This window comes from Schistocerca americana, chromosome X (genome assembly GCF_021461395.2).
Source record: "Schistocerca americana isolate TAMUIC-IGC-003095 chromosome X, iqSchAmer2.1, whole genome shotgun sequence".
Lineage (NCBI taxonomy): Eukaryota > Metazoa > Arthropoda > Insecta > Orthoptera > Acrididae > Schistocerca > Schistocerca americana.
This window is the reverse complement of record NC_060130.1, coordinates 354,602,752-354,625,788: the sequence shown is the minus strand read 5'-3', so window position 1 is coordinate 354,625,788 and position 23,037 is coordinate 354,602,752. Positions and strand designations below refer to the sequence as shown.

The window sequence follows — 23,037 nt, the reverse complement described above, 5'->3', positions numbered from 1 at the left end:
CCTGTGAGAGGCCCACGTGGAGGTCTTCTACACATTCGTAGTCTCCTTAATGGCACGCAGTTTGTTGTGTGTACTGAAGTTTTGCCATTCCGTCTCCCAAAGCCACAAAACCTTGCAGTGCAGTACTGAACGCAGGTCAATTGCAGAGAAGCCGATCTCCATAAGCGTTTTCCGCCTAGCTTGGCTGACCAGCCTGTTGGCAAGTTCATTGCCAGGGTTACGACAGGGCCTGGGGTCCAGACAAACACCACTGAATGACTGGACCATTCCAGGGCATGGATGGACTCCTGGATGGTCGCTACCAAAGGATGACGAGGGTAGCACTGGTTGATAGCTTGTAAGCTGCTCAAGGAGTCAGTACACAAAAGAAACAACTCCCCAGAGCATGAACGGATGTGCTCAAGAGCACAGGATATAGCCACCAGGTAGGCAGTGAAAACAATGCAGCCATCGAGCAAGGAATGTTGTTCAATATGGCTTCCATGGGGATACGCGAAGCCGACGTGATCATCAGCCATCGAGAAGTCAGTGCAAACCACTCCATGGCCTCGGTACATGTCAAGAATCAACAGGAAGTGGCAGCGGAGAGCCGCGGGTTTAACTGAGCCCTTAGGGCCATGTGAAAGGTACAGGCGAAGCCACGGCCTAGGTGTACACCATGGAGGTGTACGTTAATGGACCTCAAGTATAGGTGGTAAAGGTAAGGACTTCAGTTTGGAAAGAAGGGATCGGACACAAACTGTCATTGGAAGCCCTGAACTGGGCCGTCAATGTGGGAGATGAAGCGCCGTGGATGGGAAAAGGAGATGGTAATTCGGATGTGCAGGAGAACTACGAATGTGTGCAACATAACTGGCCAGCAGTTGTGCACGCCTAACCTGCAATGGAGGGACTCTGTCCTCCACAAGGACACTGGTCACCGGATTTGTCCTAAAAGCTCTTGTCGCTAGGCGAACGCCACAGTGGAGAAATGCTGAGGGCGCCACTGACCCATAAACCAGACTCCCATAGTCAAGGCGGGATTGAACAAAGCCTCTGTAGAGCTGGAGCAGTGTAGAGCGATCTGCACCCCAGTTGGTGTTGCTCAGGCAGCAGAGGGCATTGAGGTGCTGCCAGCACTTCCACTTCAGCTTACAAAGATGAGGAAGCCACGTCAATCGGATATCAAAAACCAGTCCTAAGAATAGATATGTCTCCACTACAGTAAGTGGATGGTCATTAAGGTTAATTTCTGGATCCGGATGAGCGGTACAATGCCAACCAAAATGCATGACACACGAATTTACGGCCAAAAACTGGAAACTGTGGGCTAGAGCCCACGACTGCGCCTTGTGGATGGCTCCCTGTAGGCACCATTCAGCAACACCAGTACTGGTGGAGCAGTACGAAATGCAGAAGTCGTCTGCATACAAAGAAGGTGAGACGGACGGCCCTACAGCTGCTGCTAGACCGTTAATAGCCACTAAAACTAGAGATACACTCAGTACAGAGCACTGTGGGACCCCATTCTCCTGGATATGGGGGAACTATGGGAGGTACCAACTTGGACACGGGAAGTATGAAGCAACAGGAAATTTTGGATGAAAATTGGGAGTGGGCCTCTGAGACCCCACTCGTATAATGTGGCAAGGATACGATGTTGCCAGGTCTTGTCATACACTTTTCATAAATAAAACAAGACAGCAACCACATGCTGGCGTCTGGAAAAGGCTGTTTGGATGGCAGACTCAAGGGACACAAGATATGTCTCCACTACAGTAAGTGGATGGTCATTAAGGTTAATTTCTGGATCCGGATGAACGGTACGATGCCAACCAAAATGTATGACACACGACTTTACGGCCAAAAACTGGAAACTGTGGGCTAGAGCCCATGACTGCGCCTTGTGACAAGTGGTAAAGCGATCCTAGCAGAAGCTGCCCTGACATGGAGCCAGTAGGCCACGTGACTGCAGGACCCAACCGAACCGCTGACACACCATGTGTTCCACCAGCCTACAGAGAATGTTGGTGAGGCTGATGGGCCAATAGCTATCCAATTCAAGCGGGATTTTACCGGATTTGAGCACCAGAATGATGGTGCTCTGTAGCCATTGCGATGGAAACACGCTATCGCACCAGATACGGTTGAAGATGATGAGATGTTGCTTGTAGTCAGATGAGAGCTGTTTAATCTTGTGACTGTGGATCTAATCTGGTCCAGGAGCTGTGTCGGGGCAATGTGCAAGGACACTGAAGAGGAGCTCCCACTCTGTAAATAGGGCGTTATAGGATTCATTGTGGCGTGTAGTGAACGAGAGAACTTTCCCTTCCAGCCGCCGTTTGAGAGTGCAAAAGGCTGGGGGTAATTCTCCGATGCAGAGGCTTGAACATAGTGCTCAAGAATAGTGTTTGCGTCGGTAGATAACATGCCATTTATGTTAACACCTGGAACACCTGTTGGGGTCTGATACCTGAAAACACATTTGATCTTTGCCCAGACTTGGAAGGTGATGCATGCAGGGTATATACGTGGACAAGGAAAAAAAATTCCCGGATTTTTCCCTGATTTCCCGTCTGAAAATACACTTTCTCCCAGATGAAAATACACTTTTTCATGTTAAATGACAGCATACTTTTCCTCGACACTGTAAAACTTATCAATCCTTAGAATGTTTATGGTTTTCTACACAGATGTAGAATTTGCCGGCACTTTAGAAAACGAAACCCAGGGGGGAAAAAAAACACATTTTGGAAAGATCTTTGATTTGCAGCAACATGTACACTGCATTTCTTCGTTTTATGGAGGTATAAATTCGAATTCCACCAAACACTGCATGTTACTTTCCGAAGCAATGAAATAGAGTTTGTGACGCGCTTTTGTAAGCCAGTCATAGCTCATGTCACGTGATATCGGCTGCTGATGACAGCACAGGACACGTAGTGTAGTCAACCAATAGCAAGATCACTCTTAAGTAGCGCGAACACACAAAAAGAAAAGTTAATGGTTTAAATTAATATACATAGTTTTGCTAGAAGAAAAACAAAGCTTTCACAAATAATATTGTTCTTGAAGATTAATAAGCTGCAAGAGAAGCTAAGCTTCCACATATAATGCTGATCATTTTGTGCGTGTTACACTTTAAGATACATCACACAAATGTGCCAGTAAAATTTTTAATAACGACGTAAATGTTTGATCTTCTGGGCTCAGAATTCTTATAGATGGTCATCTGACAGTAAAATTTTTAATAACGACGTAAATGTCTGATCTTCTGGGCTCAGAATTCTTATAGATGGTCATCTGACAGTAAAATTTTTAATAACGACGTAAATGTCTGATCTTCTGGGCTCGAAATTCTTCTAGAGGGTCGTCCTCAAAGAGTTGATTTTTAAATGAGAGTGAAACGCTCTGTGATTTAAGAAATTCATCGTACATTCTCGCACATAGTTCATCTTGCGTAAAAAGAAATTTACTTTGAAAGTAACACTTTTCAAACCACCATTCGCAATATTTTCCCGTGACCTGTTAGAAATTGGTTCGTTTCAGCAGTTGCCAGAGAGCGCCAGGTAACAGGCGTCACTGCAACTGCGCAGCTACGATGACCCTCGAAGGCCGCATGTTCTTACGTGTAAAACATTAAAAGATCTTGCATTACGTCATAAAAGAAACAAGACATCAAAGGATACTTCAGGAGCATCGGAATTTCGTGAACTATACTAAAATGCATAATTCGGCTTAAAGTGCACAGTCGTATGTCCAGATTCGGATTTAAATTTTCTCGAGTACCAGTACTGTATTAGCTCATGTTTGGTTCTTAATTATGGCATAATGCCATACGAGTTAGAAGATGGAAAATGTGCACTTGAAATGCAGCGAACAGTTGAAACTAGCCAACAGTGTGAAATTAAACACTTCGTTTCAAATAAATTGACTGCCTTAGTGCAAAATATTAATAAAAGCCAAATCTCTTTACCAAACCGACAAAAATAACTTCATTGTTCTGCAAGGTGATTAATGCTTGACTGTTAGAAAGGTGGAAATAAAATCTGAAACTAACAACATATTCTAGCCTTCCATAACTACGCGAACGTATTTTAATTCATTTTGTAGCTCCCGGCCACAGAAATCAGTTTTGTTTTCATTTAATGTGAAAGCAACAAACGAAGAGGAAACAGCAAAATCACTAAACGTCAACACAGGTCATGTGGAGACTACCCACCTCCCCACTACAACTCAGACTGCTTTGTGCATCAGCCCTGGATCTCCGATATTTCCGAACCGGAGCAATTTGGATAGTGGCACCTAGCCACACATCTGTAGCCAGAAGCGGGAGAAGGTACTACCCATAGGCGACTCAACTGCGCACGCGCAAGAGCCCGCCCGCCCGCAACTGCTCAAATGAATCAAATGTAAACAGCTGTCATGTCACGCTTATCGGAGGACATTTGCTGTTAGGAAGCACTGCATATTCTTCCTAAAGCCTTTGACACACTTTGGTTGGCAGATGTTTGTATGAGCACTGTGTTTTGTTGTTGTATATGGCGCATTTCCTTTGCAACTTAAGTTTTATTTTCGTTTTTTTTCCCTCTCGTTCATGTTTTTTGCTGCAGCATTATTCTGCAGAAGCAGGATACAGTAATATCCCAGTAATATCCTTTGTTAGAGTATTGGTTCTTACCAGTCAAAATCACAAAAATTTAACTGGTTACTAAAACAAGGAAAAGTTCCCGGAATTCTAAAAAATTCCCAGGTTTTTCCCGGTTTTTTCCCGGATGAAAATATTCCCGGGTTTTCCCCGGATCTCCCGGGTCGTGTACACCTGCACATGGCACCCAATGGTGGAGACATATCTCTCCCAATACTCCTGCTTCCGTCCTCTGATAAGTTGGCAAACGCGGGCACAAAGCTGTTTAAAGGTTATGAAGTGCTCCAGGGAAGGGTGCCGCTTATGCCACTGTAGAGCTCGCCGACGCTCCTTTATTGCTTCAGCGACTGCCGGCTACCACCAAGGGACTGCCTTTCGCCGGGGACACCCTAAAGAGTGAGGGATCGCTTTGTCTGCCGCACAAACAATTGTAGTCACATGCTCAACCATCACATCAATGTTACCATGTGGAGGAGAGTCAACGGTGACATCAGAGGTGAAAGTTTCCCAGTCTGCCTTGTTTAAAGCCCATATGGGCAGGCATCTGTGGGCCTGACACAGGGGCAGTGACAGGAAGATCGGGAAGTGGTCACTACCACACAGGTCGTCATGTGCTCTCCAGTGGATAGATGAGAGAAGTTCTGGGCTGAAAATTGATAAATCAACGGCCGAGTAACTACCATGAACCACACTGAAATGTGTGGCGGCCCCAGTATTTAAGAGGCAGAGGTCGAGTTGTGACAGTAAATTTTTGACATCTCTGCCTCGTCCAGCAAGCATGGTGCCACCCCACACGGGGTTATGGGCGTTAAAATCTCCGAAAAGTAGGAAAGGTTTAGGGAGTTGATCAACCAATGCAGCTAATACATTTAGGGATACTGCACCATCTGGAGGAAGATATACATTGCAGGCAGTTATTTCCTGCATTGTCCTTATTCAGACAGCCACAGCTTCAAGAGGGGTTTGAAGGGGCACAGTTACACTATAGACTGAGTTTAGGACACTATTATAGTCGCTACGGTTCCTGTAATATCCCTTATAGCAGCGGTGGGCATTGTCGGGAACCAAGTTTCCTGGAGGGCAATGCAGAAAGCAGGTGTAAAGCTTAACAGTTGCTGTGTTTAGGGAAGCTCCTCAGAGTTGGTAGAGTTGTATTCACATCTATCATTCTCTGTGACACCCAGATGATGGAGGAAAGAATGTTTCTAGTTGTAGGTGGCAGTACTACCAACAAAATAAAATTTTAATATCAGTACGTACCTCATTAGTAACCAGTGTTGAATTTATCCCAATGTTTTGAAAAAACTTCTAAATTATTCACACCTGTATTTCAAGTTGCAATTGAGCTTAGATCACAAACAAAATGTCTTTCGAACCAAGAACATGCAATCAACAAACAGTCAAGTAACTGTGCTGTACAGTATGTGCTTGTAAAATGACAGGACGGCAATTAAACTTATTGAACAGGAAACTAACTGTCTAATCACTGACAAAATAAGAATAGGCATACAATCATGAAAATAAGTGACTGTCTGCTACATAAGTACTCAGACATAATACACGCTCTTCAAAGATGCACCACATTTATCTCATTTTCATATTAAATAGACAGCAGATCACGTAGCAAACAAATTGTTACTTTCTACAACACAGTAAGTAAATAAAGGAAAACGTATGATACACATCCCACTGTCTACAATGCTGTAAGACAGCACATTGTATATCATGCATTTCTTCAACTATATTGATGCTGTTGACAGTCACCTGAAAAAATGTTTGAGTAAATAAAGAGGCACAGGGTGGAAGTCAGAGAATTTTAAGTGATAGGTACCATTAGTAAATTTTACCTATGGTCGACTCACCTTAATAGAAATTCGAGTATCACGGATCATGGAGGCAACACAGTCTGATATCAGTGGTTGAAAGTGTGAATAACTGGCTCATTAGGAAAAATGTGAAAAACGTATCTACCAAAACATGATACAAATAACAGTTTGCATCACAACTGTAATTCAAATATGAGTACTTACATCTTGCTTGATAGAAAATATTCCCAGAGGCTCTTCTGTTTAAGAATCTTTCACATCGTGATTCTCTTTGAACACTTTTTATGGATTTAACATCAAACTTTACATTCTCCAAATTATCAGCAGAGTTCATCTTCAGTTCACAGGGTCGTGCACAGTCGGGCTCCGCATCGCGTGCACCCGCCACACGGTCCGGCTCCGCATCGCGTGCACCCGCCACACGGTCCGGCTCCGCATCGCGTGCACCCGCCACACGGTCCGGCTCCGCATCGCGTGCACCCGCCACACGGTCCGGCTCCGCATCGCGTGCACCCGCCACACGGTCCGGCTCCGCATCGCGTGCACCCGCCACACGGTCCGGCTCCGCATCGCGTGCACCCGCCACACGGTCCGGCTCCGCATCGCGTGCACCCGCCACACGGTCCGGCTCCGCATCGCGTGCACCCGCCACACGGTCTGGGTCCATTTCATATGCATGTCCACTGCCTGCCTCCACTTCACAGGCACAGTCCGGCTTCATTTCAAAACCATTCAACAGTTTTTCCATCATTTCAAAAGTGTTTTCAAAAATATCTTCATCAGTTGAGGAACTGTATTCCTTTGAACAATACATCACCCCTAAAAGGAAGAAGAAAAAATTATCTTATATTCTTATTCATAAAAAGGAAATTAAAGCTATCAATCCTTTACTTATCAATAGTGTACCTGAAACATCAGAAGAGATCCTGCTGTCCAAAACACAAGTTTCAGATGCAGGTGAAGAATATGTTTCATACTTCTCCAAATTATTAATATCCCGTACTATAGCTGACACTTCTGATCGAAACATACACTCTGGGTCGATACTTGCATCATCACAATCACTTTCAAAAGCCTTTATATGAGGGAAGGCAGATGATTGTAAATTTAAATTCTCAGATATTACAGCAGTAATTTGGTCTGCTCTTCCTGATTGGTCTGCTGATATAATCACTTTAGGATGGAGCACAGCAACCACATTTGTGGTAGTATTTCCATCTGCTTTTTTAGTAGTAATGTCAGCATTTCCAGTTGGTAAGGAAATGTGTGTGCCACACAGCACTGAAGCTTCAGTCAACTGCTCATGGTGGTTTATTAATTCATGCCCTTGGAAAAAAAAAGTACTGCATGACATAAAAAATATATGCAACAAAGGAAAAGTGACAAACTTTATAAATTATAATTAACAAACACTATAAGTACCCAGTACTTGTGACAGAGAGACGATACAAAACTATTCTATCAGAAGTGTTCAAGCAAACATCTAAAGCTGATAAATCGATATCCAAACGTTCCTAAAACCCCATTAATTGGTATTACAGGTCATCCATGGGGAGTTAATCTCTGCTGAGGTGTGTGAGGAGAGCAGATAGAAGAGGCTATGACAGTATGACAGAAACATAAACTGGTTGCTATATCAGGGAAAAATTTGTCATACTTTAGCTGTCTTTCGCCTTTATATGTCAGCGCTTAAGGGCAAACATTCTAGAAACAAATAACTGACCCCCTCCAAGACCAACAATGCCAAATAAAATGCATTCAGAGATTGGGACCATTAAACGTTTCCTTTTATAGTAGGAAAACTCGCAGTGAGAGAAGAATGTTGTTGTAGATGATAAACAACTAAACAGAAATGGAATATCAAAAATTATCGTGGATTCAAGGTGGACAAATATACAAGTCTTCTCATTACAGCAGAACACACACACACACACACACACACACACACACACACACACACACACACACACACACACACACACACACACAAACGAGAGAGAGAGAGAGAGAGAGAGAGAGAGAGAGAGAGAGAGAGAGAGAGAGAGAGAGAGGGGGGGGGGGGGGGGGGTCAGAAACAGTTTGAAAAGTTTGTAAGGGTGTTGTGCGGTAGGCTGTGCTAAGAAACAATCATTATAATAATAATAATAATAATAATAAAACGATGCACAGCACCATTTCAAAGTTATTTAGCACTGAAGTTAGCCAATCAGGCCATTGCATCTGCAAATTCCAGCAGCCCGCTAGAAACAGTGTTGCCAAATGTGTTGTTCGTTTGTAGTCCTAAAACTGAACAAGAGAGGAATACAAAAACTGGACAATGGGACGGTGGTAAGGATCGAACCTGAACCACTTTTTGATCAAAAGTATCCGGACACCTGGCTGAAAATGTCTTACAAGTTCGTGGTGCCCTCCATCGGTAATGCTGGCATTCAATATGGTGTTGGTCCACCCTTAGCCTTGATGACAACTTCTACTCTCAAGTTCAATCAGGTTTCTTGGGGAATGGCAGCACATTCTTCACAGAGTGCTGCACTGAGGAGAGGTATCGACGTCTGTCTGTTAGTGAGGCCTGGCATGAAGTCTGCATTCCAAAACATCCCAAAGGTGTTCTATAGGATTCAGTTTAGGACTCTGTTCAGGCCAGTCCATTACACGGATGTTATTGTCATCTAACCACTCTGCCACAGGCCATGCAATGAATAGGTGCTCAATCGTGTTGAAAGATGCAACTGTTGTCCCTGAATTGCTCTTCAACAGTGGGAAGCATGAAGGTGCTTAAAACATCAATGTAGGCCTGTGCTACGGTAGTGCCATGCAAAACAACAAAGGATGCAAGCCCCCTCCATGAAAAACGCAACCGCACTATAACACCACCGCCTCTGAATTTTACTGTTGGCCTACTACACACGCTGGCAGATGACGTCCACCAGGCATTCGCCATACCCACACCCCGCCACCAGATTGCCACATTGTGTACCATGACTCGTCACTCCACACAATGTTTTTCCACTGTTCAATCATCCAATGTTTATGCTCCTTACACCAAGTGAGGTGTCGTTTGGCATTTCCCAGTGTGATGTGCCACTTATGAGCAGCCGCTTGAATCATGCAATCCAAATTTTCTCACCTCCCGCCTAACTGTCATAGCACTTGCAGTGGATCCTGATGCAGTTTGGAATTCCTGTGTGATGGTCTGAATAGATGTCTGCCTATTACACATTACAACCAACTTCAACTGTCGGCAGTCTCTGTCAGTCAACAGACGAGGTCGGCCTGTATGCTTTTGTGCTGTACATGTCCCTTCACGTTTCCACTTCACTATCACATCAGAAACAGTGGAGCTAGGGATGTTTAGGAGTGAGAAAATCTCACGTACACACATACATACAGCACAAGTGACACCCAATCACCTGACCACGTTCAAAGTCCACGAGTTCCGCAGAGGTCCCCATTCTGTTCTCCCGATGTCTAATGCCTACTGAGGTCGCTGATATGGATTACCTGGCAGCAGGTGGCAAGACAATGCATCTGATATGAAAAACGTATGTTTTGGGGGGTGTCCAGATACCTTTGATCACATAGTGTATCATCTGTGTTATGAGAACAACTGACACTAATTGTCTCTGCTGGGCTGCTTGAATTTGTGCATCCAATGGCCTGATTAACTAAATTTACTTCTAATTAACTCAGAAATGACAAAACATACATAATTTTTTTCCAAACCATTATTTCGCAGCATAACCTAGCCTGCAACATCCTTACAAACTTTTCAAACTGTTGCTGACCACCGACACTTAACAGTTACATTAGTAACTCAGTGGATAAATGAATAGGAAAATAAAAGTACTAGAACTTTTTTTCTAAGATACACAATTTTTACAGATTCAATTCAGCAGCAGCTAAATTTCTGAGATATGTTACACTGAAAATAGATTATTACAAGACAAATCTTTAGCCACTTCCCACTGAGCAGAGACAGAAAGCTGAAGATCAGAAAGAGGAAACCCTAATGGCTGAGTCTAAGATAAGCATAGGCATAGGCATATGTCCTTTACACGAATGTGTGATCTCAGTAACTCGACCTTTTGGACAAGTGGTAGGTGCTCACCATGGTGCATCAATTTCACTGCAGCCTCTCACTATGAGGAATAATCTGGAGTGAGGTGGGGCGGGGGGCGCAGTGAGGTGGGGCGGGGGGCGCAGTGAGGTGGGGCGGGGGGCGGAGAGAGGTGAGGCGGGGGGCGGAGAGAGGTGAGGGGGGGGGCGGAGAGAGGTGGGGGGGCGGAGTGAGGTGGGGGGGCGGAGTGAGGTGGTGGGGGCGGAGTGAGGTGGTGGGGGCGGAGTGAGGTGGTGGGGGCGGAGTGAGGTGGTGGGGGCGGAGTGAGGTGGTGGGGGCGGAGTGAGGTGGTGGGGGCGGAGTGAGGTGGTGGGGGCGGAGTGAGGTGGGGGGGGCGAAGTGAGGTTGGGGGGGGCGAAGTGAGGTTGGGGGGGCGAAGTGAGGTTGGGGGGGCGAAGTGAGGTTGGGGGGGGCGAAGTGAGGTTGGGGGGGGCGAAGTGAGGTTGGGGGCGGAGTGAGGTTGGGGGCGGAGTGAGGTTGGGGGCGGAGTGAGGTTGGGGGCGGAGTGAGGTTGGGGGCGGAGTGAGGTTGGGGGCGGAGTGAGGTTGGGGGCGGAGTGAGGTGGGGGCGGAGTGAGGTGGGGGCGGAGTGAGGTGGGGGCGGAGTGAGGTGGGGGCGGAGTGAGGTGGGGGCGGAGTGAGGTGGGGGCGGAGTGAGGTGGGGGCGGAGTGAGGTGGGGGCGGAGTGAGGTGGTGGCGGAGTGAGGTGGGGGCGGAGTGAGGTGGGGGCGGAGTGAGGTGGGGGCGGAGTGAGGTGGGGGCGGAGTGAGGTGGGGGCGGAGTGAGGTGGGGGCGGAGTGAGGTGGGGGCGGAGTGAGGTCTTCAGGATACTTTTTTTATAGAGAGAATACAGTTCAGTTAATTACTTAAAACAAGACACTTGTGTTCATAGGTATTTTTTCTGGTGCTCACTTTGTCTTCTTCCCAGGAATAATTCTTGTGTTTTCACTGTCCAAATAAAAACTCTATTTTTTTGCACTGTATCGTGTGGCAATGTCTTTCCTCTTTTCTGCTCAGCCATCAATAAAATACCCTTCTCCATTAAAAGAAGCTCTTGCTTGTCGTACCAAATATTCAGACACCTGAAATATGGAACTGACTTTCTGTCGAGACCAAGTTGGCAGCACAAGAGGAAGTAACTGAATTTTGTCACAATTGTTTACATATTCAATTTTCTGTTTGATTTTGTCCACGAGTTTATCGTGATGTTTTGCCTTTTCTTCCAGTTCTTTTAAATTACTGCCAGGGATAGTGCTTGCATCAGCAGCCAGCTCAACTTGTTACGTATGTGAAATTTTAGATTTCAGAGCCCCAGCTACTAATTCCAATTTTCGTTTGGCTGCTGCATACAAACTATGCTGAGCAACTGAATTCAGCTTTGCAGGAGATACTCCAAAGCTAGTTAAGCTAGTATTGAGCACAGATTTTTCAGGAGTCTTCACCATCACATTACTGCGATTTATATAGTCTGGTGATGAGTCGTCACTTGCTTGTATTTCATTAATAAGTTTGATACAGGTTGGGCACATCCATTATGCTAAAGCCTCTCATTTTGAAGGTCTTTGCCTTTTTTAAACTAATTTCATGCAGTCTGGATGAAACAGATCGTTTATGGAACTTGAAGGGATCACAGTAAATTTTCTTATGTAGAGAGACACTGGCCATGTGCTTGTCTTTGTGCTTAACACACACACACACACACACACACACACACACACACACACACACACACACACACACACACACACACACACTTAAATCACTGTTGCTTCTCCACAATAAAAGTTCTTGTTCTGCACTGGTCAGTTCATTCACACAAGTCAGGGCATCATCACATATATCTTGCAGACACTGTCCAAGAAAACACTGCCTACTTGTACTTTCCATACTGCTTCAGTCATAAAACCAATATTTGCCGTAAAGAATTCAAAAGATGATTGGTGTAACCTAAAAAGTTATTAAATGATGAAAAGTCATTCTATCCCTTTGTTTCATTACAAAAGTATTTCACATTATTATTGTAACATTAGGGGACTTACTTTTGTTTCGGAATGAATAGTTAAAAACTGCAACAATTGAATTTTTGACCAATAAATGACTCTCTGTACAACTCAGTACAAGAGCGGAACTGGCTCAGTGAATACACGACTCAAAACAAAGAAACTGGATGATGCAATAAATGTAGTGCAATAAAACAGTGTTCTCAGATATGATTTCTTCCTAGTGAAATCCAGTGTAGCCAACTTCAGCAATTTAGTGGTGACATGGTAGTCATGAATTAGCAATTTCAATATTTCTTTTACAATAACGTTGTTTTCCACACTTACCGGTATTTCTACAAACTGATTCTTTTTGTGTGACATAACAGGATATTGTAAATTTTTCAAAGGTATCTATGAGGGGGCAATACCTTAAACAAATTATAATGCCCATGTATGGATTTTGTTTAAAACAAATTATTTACATTCGTTTGAGATGTAGATGATGGATTTTCACTACAAGAACCATGACTATAAAAATATAAACCTTCCTTATATATATATATAATCCACTGCAAAAACTGTAAGAACTATTGAATTTTGAATCTATAAAGGAGCTCGTCTACGAAAGCCTAAATTCCTGCATCTATACAACTTTATTTATCATACGAATATAATAGAAGGAAACATTCCACGTGGGAAAAAATATATCTAAAAACAAAGATGATGTTACTTACCAAACGAAAGCGCTGGCAGGTTGATAGATACACAAACAAACACAAACATACACACAAAATTCAAGCTTTTGCAACCAACGGTTGCTTCATCAGGAAAGAGGGAAGGAGAGGGAAAGGCGAAAGGATATGGGTTTTAAGGGAGAGGGTAAGGAGTCATTCCAATCCCGGGAGCGGAAAGACTTACCTTATGGGGAAAAAAGGACAGGTATACACGCGCGCGCTCACACAGGTAAGTCTTTCCGCTCCCGGGATTGGAATGACTCCTTACCCTCTCCCTTAAAACCCACATCCTTTCGTCTTTCCCTCTCCTTCCTTCTTTCCTGATGAAGCAACCGTTGGTTGTGAAAGCTTGAATTTTGTGTGTATGTTTATGTTTATGTTTGTGTATCTATCAACCTGCCAGCGCTTTCGTTTGGTAAGGATCATCATCTTTGTTTTTAGATATACTTTATTTATCATAAGTGATAAAGTAACTGACCTGCAACATTTACAATTTGGAAATGTGAATATATCTAGGTAAACTTACACTACCCAAAATTTCAAGGATTTGCGTGACGATGGGTGTCATTTTCTAAAATTTCTGGATGATTTGACGTGGAATGACCGGAAAGTGTTTTGTATGTGATCTGTTTCGTAAACAAACTGCAGTTTCCTAGCATCCTACCAATCAGACACAGCCAGCCATTTGCCGATGTGGTCATTTCTCTCTGTATCTATATGCATTTTTACTACCAAATATTTCAATGCTCCTCCAAATAATATTTCCTCTACGTTAGGTCCATCTTTTACGGTCTTTAACAAAAGCCCATATGCACAATGCTAAAGTTTCCTCTTTAGCACATTTCCTCCCCACAATAATTTCCTCCATGTAACATTCATATTTTTTGAAATGTAGCCAATTATTTCCCTCTTACTGTTTAAGCCACTGGTGTAGATGCCTCATTTTCTGTTCTGTGGATCTGCACAGGATTTGAAAGGCTGTGCTCAGCCTGAGTCACATGTCAGCGAGGGTGTCCAAGTCACACGAGATGTGACGCACATTGTGCTTGTCGTTTGTCTTGTTGGTGAAATTTTGTGTGTTTTCACATGAACAAATAGTGAACATCTGTACAGCGTGTATAACACTGTGCCCCTATTACACGATGCACCTGAGGTGCACCCCAAAAGTACATGTTTGGAACCGAAGACTGGTTCCCTCATATACAAAAGCAGCTGAAGAACTTGAAACATTCAGAAAGTTTATGATGGCCCATAAATTAGAGGACAACTACAGCACAACTTTCTCATTTGGAGCAAGAAATGGTTCTGATACAATCCATAAGAAACAGGAAGCAAATATGTTTTGACTACTTCAAAAAATCCTAGGTATCTGATGGCAAAGTTGTTCCAATTCAAAGATTTATGTGAAAATTTGACTGAAGTTGTATTTTACAAGTTCATTATTAATGCAAATGTTTGCACCAAAATTTTTTTTTATTTATTTTTACTATTTACTGGATTTTTTCTGCAGTATTTCCTCAGGAAAATTTGACTTGACTTTTGTCATCATCTTTTGGAAGTCTTCCTCTTAATAGTGTTTTCCTCCATAGAATGTTCAGAATTTGTGGTTCCTTAAAAATGTTATATAGAGGTTTCGCTGTTCTTGTATCACATGAGTGACTTTAGTTGGGACTTCTAATCCTGTAGTCTAAGATACTACACTTTTATGAAGTGTCCCATTAATAACATTTCTCAAATGTAAGAGATAGTTGCCAGTTTTTGCACCAGTTTACTATTTCACTGAGACCTAATATTACTGCAATTCATTTTGATATAATTTCTGCACTGATATCTACAACATATGACAAAAGCCTGTGACTGCAACAAATACTGTCTGCTATGTAAAAAAAAAAAAAAAAAAAAAAAAGAAAAAAAAGAAAAGTGGGAGGGAGTGGGGGGGGGGGGGGGGGGGGGAGGCATGGTTTTGCACCACCCTCACATGCTCATTTCATTAGATTGCACTCATTTCTGATTGTGAACTCAGCAAAATATTTAAGACTTTCCTTGTTGTTATTGCCCATAGCCAATGCCATCAGCTGGCGGCCTCTACCTAAAAATTACAGCTTGCAGATATACCAAAAAGAATGCAATTTTTTGGAGGCGACTGGAAGGCCTCTGTTACACAGTTAGTACCCAACCATCTCTACATGGTCAATTTAGCCTCTGAACATCCATTATGAACAACAACTGTACAGCTACCCCCCCCCCCCCCCCCAAAAATCCAACACCACCACAGTATGCATAGAAAGTGAGCATGAGAATACTTGCAATATAACTTGGGTGTCCACTGTAGAATAGATTACCAATACCAGGAAAAAGCTAACTTGAAGGCTGTGCAATACCTAAGAGAATCTTTCAATCTATTGGTCAACACAATAGACAACATCCCTAAAATGGGTTTGTTTCTCAAGATGATAATGCCCATGCACACTGTTAAACCTGTAACATCTTCATCTAGGAGGCAGGAAACAAAAGAAATGGAATGACCAGAGGTACCTGCTGATACAATGCCACTTCTTGCAGTGTGTTGTCACTGAAATGTTCCTCACGCACTGAATGACCTCAGGAGGGGTATCATCAAAATGTGAGACAGGCTTCACCATTTTACAACAGTTACATCACATTTCCCTGGGACACACAAGATGTTACTCTGTCTGAAATATCCATGCAGGGTAATATGCTGGGTCCTACATGTCAGAAAATTTTCTATCCTTTCACAAAACTAGTTAAATATGCCAAACAAATAAAATTTCTTCAGAAGTAATCACTGTAGTATTGACTCAAAAGTCTATAAACATAAAACCAACCTGCAAACCTATGCCAATTTCAAAGTAGGAGTTTATTTTGTTACAGTTAGGACATAATGTCTGAACTCGATACATAGTAGGACGCTGCTACAAAGAGATGTAAGTAACATTCGGAGTGTACCCATAAAGTTTCAAGAATATAGTTCTCCAGTGAAGCACAAGGGCAATAGAAATGCTGTTTTTGATGGGAATGATGGCGAGGGGTCTTGGCTAATTAATGTGAGCTGGCTTGATCACTTACGGGTGCTGACGTAAGTTCTAATCGCGTTTCACGAGTAGTGTGTTTTGGCGAAGTGTCAAGATTCAAGATACAACAGTTAATGGAGCAATGATTCGCAATTAAATTTTGCATTTAACTTAAAAAATCTGGTTCTGACAAGGGAAACTTCCCATCACACTGCTCTCAGATATGGTGGTAAGATGGCCGAGTGGATAGCCCATCAAAAACTGAACAAAGTTGAAACATGAAAACAGGAGAAAGGTGTACTGAACTGTGAAAGAAGAAAAATAGAAACAATGAACAGTACAAGCTCATGATGTGCAAACATCCAAACGTCAAGTGAAGTCGAATAGCCAAGGCCTCGTGCTCATGTGGTCCCGGTATTCGATAGCAAATTGGGAGATCTGTGTTCAAATCTCCTTCATGCCCCATCCCCCCCCCCCCCACCCCCTTTTCCTTTTTCTCACAGTATTATGAACTGTCCATACAACCACTGACATGTCTGTCCGCTGTATTCAAATTAGTGTGTTTGTAGCGGTGTAATGTCCATTTGCAACAGCGAGGTGTAAGGAAGAGACCTCCAGACGTACGTACTGTCTAGTACTTCCACACAAGTACCACACGTTATGACTCTTGCGTTCCTATTTGCAAGTTTTGACTCATGAATTCCTTTGTTGTAACACAGTTCACATCCATTTACTTATTGTTTTCATTTCGATAAGAGGTCTATATGGCCTCCTGCCTCTTCTCACTATTCATCACATTTACTTGCGAAGGTAATATACTCTTACTAAATGAATCATATTCTATAACTGACATATAGTATGACAGTTTCTAAGACCACAAGAGGAGAAGGGACAAGAAAAAGGGGAAGAGAGAGATCTGAACGTGGTTCTCCCACCTTACAGTCCAACACCGTGACCACACAACCACGACGCCATGCTTCTTCCAATGTTCTCAATGTTGCACATCTTGAGCTTGGACTGTTCACTGTTTCCATTTTGTTTCTTATTTTTCACAGTTCAGTTCACCTCCTTCCCGTTCCAATGCCTGATCTGTGTTCAGATTTTAACAGGCTATACACTGGGCCATCTTATCACTAAATCGAGTGGGGTGTGATAGGGAATTTCCCTTGTGAGATGGTGGGCGATTCAGGATTTCTTGGAGGAGGGATTGGTGTCCCAGCCAAGAGTTTATGCGTAGCACAAGACGTGGGACAGAAAAGAAAACATAAATGACAACAAGTGCCCATCAATGTCCCAAATGCTGGAAAATGTATGGAAAGTGAGAAACATTTGAATGGGAACTGATGCTTAAGTTCAGGAATGATAGCAGAGGATTGTGATATGCTGAAATCTAATTCCATTTTCTGAGACAAATTTCGGATGAAAAAAGTGCGCGCAAGAATGGTCCTGGAAGAGATGACTGATGAACAGAAGGAAAGTCATGTGCTGAAGTATAGTGAGTTCTTGGAATACCATGAAAATGATCTTAACTTTTTGGACAGTGACAGGCAAAAGTAAAAAGATTTTACAGTATGAACCAGAAACAAAAAGATAAAGCAGTGAGCAGCACACAAAAAAATTCACCTCGTCCAAAGAAAGCCCGCATGAGCAAATCCAAGGTTAAGGCAATGTTCATTGTCTTTTCTTGATACCAAAAGGTCTAATGCACTGTGGATTTGTGTCTCAAAGACAAACAGTTAATGACCAATTTTACACTCAAGTCCTTGCTTACTAGTGGGATGGATTGAAACACGTTAGGAAAGACATCATAAACAAATTAATTCTGTATCGCAGCACAATGAGCCACACTACCCTCCTCATGCACGAGTATCTCACCAGCCTTGGCTGTAGTACAGCCCTGACTTGACATCAATGGACTTCTTTTTGTTTCCGAGAATAAAAAGAAGCTTGAAAGGACACCATCACAGATCATTGGAGGGGGTAAATGAGGGTTCAATGTGCTGCCTTAAGGTGGCTCCCATGATGCCTTGCCATCCAGGAAACCTGTACAGACTGAGTGATGCTACAGCAGCAAAGTGTAGATGCGGAAGAAATGTACTTTGAAGATTTTAAAGGTTTTGTAAGTTTAAAGCAATGAAACTCTCTAAAAAAATATTCTACATCTACATCCATACTCCGCAAGCCACCTGACGGTGTGTGGCGGAGGGTACCTTGAGTACCTCTATCGGTTCTCCCTCCTATTCCAGTCTCGTATTGTTCGTGTAAAGAAAGATTGTCGGTATGCTTCTGTGTGGGCTCTAATCTCTCTGATTTTATCCTCATGGTCCCTTCGCGAGATATACGTAGGAGGGAACAATATACTGCTCGACTCTTTGGTGAAGGTACGTACTCGAAACTTTAACAAAAGCCCGTACCGAGCTACTGAGCGTCTCTCCTACAGAGTCTTCTACTGGAGTTTATCTATCATCTCCGTAATGCTTTCGCGATTGCTAAATGATCCTGTAACAAAGCGCGCTGCTCTCCATTGGATCTTCTCTATCTTTTCTATCAACCCTATCTGGTACGGATACCACACTGCTGAGCAGTATTCAAGCAGTGGGCAAACAAGTGTACTGTAACATACTTCCTTTGTTTTCGGATTGCATTTCCTTAGGATTCTTCCAATGAATCTCAGGCTGGCATCTGCTTTACCAACGATCAACTTTATATGATCATTCCATTTTAAATCACTCCTAATGCGTACCCCCAGAGAATTTATGGAATTAACTGCTTCCAGTTGCTGACCTGCTATTTTGTAGCTAAATGATAAGGGATCTATCTTTCTATGTATTCGCAGCACATTACACTTGTCTACATTGAGATTCAATTGCTATTCCCTGCACCATGCGTCAATTCGCTGCAGATCCTCCTGCATTTAAGTACAATTTTCCATTGTTACAACCTCTCAATACACCACAGCATCATCTGCAAAAAGCCTCAGCGAACTTCCGATGTCATCCACAGGGTCATTTATGTATATTTTGAATAGCAACGGTCCTATGACACTCCCCTGCGGCACACTTGAAATCACTCTTACTTCGGAAGACTTCTCTCCATTGAGAATGACATGCTGCGTTCTGTTATCTAGGAACTCCTCAATCCAATCACACAATTGGTCTGATAGTCCATATGCTCTTACTTTGTTCATTAAACGACTGTGGGGAACTGTATCGAACGCCTTGCGGAAGTCAAGAAACAAGGCATCCACGTGTGAACTCATGTCTATGGCCCTCCGAGTCTCGTGGACAAATAGCACGAGCTGGGTTTCACACAACCGTCTTTTTCGAAACCCATGCGGATTCCTACAGAGTAGATTTCTAGTCTCCAGAAAAGTCATTATACTCAAACATAATACGTGTTCCAAAATTCTACAACTGATCGACGTTAGAGATATAGGTCTACATTTCTGCACATCTGTTCAACGTCCCTTCTTGGAAACGGGGATGACCTTTGCCCTTTTCCAATCCTTTGGAACTCTACGCTCTTCTAGAGACCTACGGTACACCACTGCAAGAAAGGGGGCAAGTTCCTACGTGTACTCTGTGTAAAATCGAACTGATATCCCATCAGGTCCAACAGCCTTTCCTCTTTTGAGCGATTTTAATTGTTTCTCTGTCCCTCTGTCGTCTATTTCTATATCTACCATCATAAACAAATTCTGTATCACAGCACAATGAGCCACACTACCCTCCTCATGCACAAGTATCTCACCAGCCTTGGCTGTAGTACAGCCCTGACTTGAAAGTTCTGGGGCAGATCCTGTACGTCAGTAGTTTTGTGGACATGTCTCTGCTCAAGGGATCTGCAGTTAATTATGGCCAAGAGTGCCACCAATTCGTTCTCATATTCTGTAGATAATTTGATGGGTACTCATCAGGCACTGGTGCATTATTGGGCTTTTGCAATTTAAGCTACTTTGCAGCAACAGTAGTATTTAGTACCGTATGACTCAATTTCGCAGTGGTGCAGCTATTCAATAAAGAAAATTTTCTTTTGTGAAGGCATATTTGAAGAGTGAATTTTACATTTCACCTTTTGTTTTGCACATACAATGCTTTCCCATTCCTATAGTCTTTATACAATACTTCATAGAATTATTGGTAAAAAAGAGAAAAGGATGACCCACAAGAAAAAGACCCACACATCCTTATGTAAGAAGCAATGAAAGAACTCCATGAATGGGATGTAACATTTAATAAATGGTGTGCTACGGTTTTTTTAAACTTATACAGTACTGAACTATTAAGACAAACAGGAAATGACAATTCGTTTTAAAATTATCGTAAGAAAGGCGCTCTCTCTCTCTCTCTCTCTCTCTCTCTCTCTCTCTCTCTCTCTCTCTCTCTCTCTCTCTCTCCCCCCCCCCCCCCCCTCCCACCTCCCCCCCCCCCCCACCATCCCACAAGAAGGTAAAGGCAACAGCAAACCTATGTAACAGTAACTTCTAGCTGGAATCAAGAAGATCCCTTCTAAGGTCATTTACCTGAAAGGAAACAAGGTAACCAAACTTGCTGTTACATAATTAGATTTAACAGCATTAAGCTAATTGTCATCATAACATTTTCACTGAATTAACACCTGTTCTTGACTTAAGTAATTTATTAAACTGTTGAGTGAGTTTCAGATGATAAAGCAAGTGGTTGTTCCAAATTTCAGGCCGACTAAGTCACTACAATACTATATTGCAATTGACAACACTGGAGTGGCCAAAGCCTGAAAATACAAGAGGAAACCAAGGATGTCACATAATTCTTGGAACAGACACAATTATCTACCCATTTATCACTGTCTTAAGTTGCAATTTTTATTGTTGTTTAAATGTTCTACTAAAACTGACAAACAGTACCTATTTTAAACTATTTCCAGACATTTACTAAATCAGATAAAAGTTGCACATATCTAGCAATAACAAGGATAGCACGAACTACCGAATAAAAATACACACCGACAACAAAATATGAGAGGAGCACTAAACGCCTGACAACAAAAAGTGTCGGGAATGGTATACTAAGTTTTGAGATGTAATTTCTCGAGGTTCAGCTATTATTCCAGTGGACTGGATATAAAAAGTGCCTAAAAAGCAGCAATTCTTGTAGTTTTGCAGTATATGTTCAGACAATGACCAATGTTGACCTCCATATTGTCAAAAGCTAAAGACAACACAGCATACCCATGAAGGGAGTGTAGTTACTTCGAAAACTATTCAAGGTGAAACTCCTGGCAGAAATATGCTATCAGAGTTGATACTACTATCAAGATGATACTCACTTTCAGAAACAACTGGCTGAAGGGTGTTGGTTGAATGTACATCAACAGTCACACTCTCAGATGTAACCACAGACACTTTGTTTTCTCCATTTGAACTGCCAGTTGAGATTAGTTTCTCATCACACAGCGTGCCACCCACATTTGTATCCATACTTCCATTTGCACTCTTGGTTTCAGTGGAAACATTTACAGTTCCTAATGAAGGATGCCTGCTGCCCATTACAGAGCTTTCAGTAATGTTGCAATTCTTTGTTAAGTTTTCAGAAAATGAAGTTTTACTATTATCCTCATCCCAGGATTGTTCTAGTCTTCCTATGACAAATGCCTGCAACTGGGTTTTTGATTGATGTACTGAAGGGGGTGAAATAATTTCTTCTGACAACTCAGTGTCACTTATTAATTCAACACCTGAAAATACAAAAACAAAAATTTCAATTATATCTAAGAGTTATAAACAAGCATTTAAAAAAAGAAAAAAAGCATGACAAAGAAATTATCCTAACGAAACAGAAATCAGTAGATGTGATGTAAATACACAGACAAACGATTATTGTTTCAGAAAAATGCGAAATTCACAAACTGAGCAAGTAAGTAGCTCGTTGGTTGACTATGGCCCTTATGCGAGCAGTTATTCAGCTTGGCACTGATTGGCAGAGTTGTTGGATATCCTGCTGAGGGATAGTGTGCCGAGTTCTGTCCAACTGACATGTTAGATAGTCAAAAGCCCTAGCTGGTTGGAGGGCCCAGCCTGTACTGCTCCAAACGTTCTCAATTGGAGAGAGATCCAGTGACCTAGCTGGCAAAAGTAGGGTTTGCAAGCAAGAAGACAAGCAGTAGAAACTCTCGCCATGTGCAGGCGGGAATTATCTTTCTGAAATATAAGCCCAGGATGGCCTGCCATCGAGGGCAGCAAAATGGGGTATAAAAAGTCTTTGATGTACCACTGTGCTAAATTTAATAACTGTATAACAGTGCACAAGCAACTTTGCAACCTAAAATGTCCTGTTATGAAAAGAAGTGACACCCCACAATTTGGTAGCGATTATAAAGCTATGTATTGACAAAGTTGCTTGTGCACCGTTACACAGTTATTAAATTTAATAGTTTTCAATAGTGTTTCATGCTGTTTGGGGCAAAATAATGATTTAATAAACTTTTGGAAACATTCACTCATTGTGGGTTTTGGAGTTTTCTGTGCATAGAAGTCATTTAGTATATTTTATGTGGTTGTTTTCAGCTGATGTTTCTTATTGTTTCTAGTGAAATATTTCTGTAAAATTTACATTCACTGTTTTAACTTAATTGAGTGTTCCAGTGGCCATTTGAATTTTTGGTTGTAATTAATAAATTTTTTGAAGTTTTGTTGGTATTGGTATTAGCTGTAGTTTAGTAGTATTAATAAAAGTTGTTGCT

At 42.4% G+C, this 23,037-nt stretch overlaps 1 protein-coding gene across 3 annotated transcripts in view; it reads right to left on the bottom strand.

Annotated features, from left to right (window-relative positions):
* The window catches only part of LOC124556546, a 239,471-nt gene that overhangs the window by 72,701 nt on the left and 143,733 nt on the right, over positions 1–23,037 (bottom strand). For 2 of the 3 annotated variants that reach the window (XM_047130500.1, XM_047130502.1), the window contains 3 exons: positions 21,625–22,032; positions 7,360–7,779; positions 6,658–7,272 (listed from right to left, as the gene is read on the bottom strand). In XM_047130500.1, coding sequence (XP_046986456.1) covers positions 6,658–7,272; positions 7,360–7,779; positions 21,625–22,032 — 1,443 coding nt within the window. The remainder of the gene's footprint in view (positions 1–6,657; positions 7,273–7,359; positions 7,780–21,624; positions 22,033–23,037) is intronic. The other variant, XM_047130501.1, reaches the window with a different exon arrangement.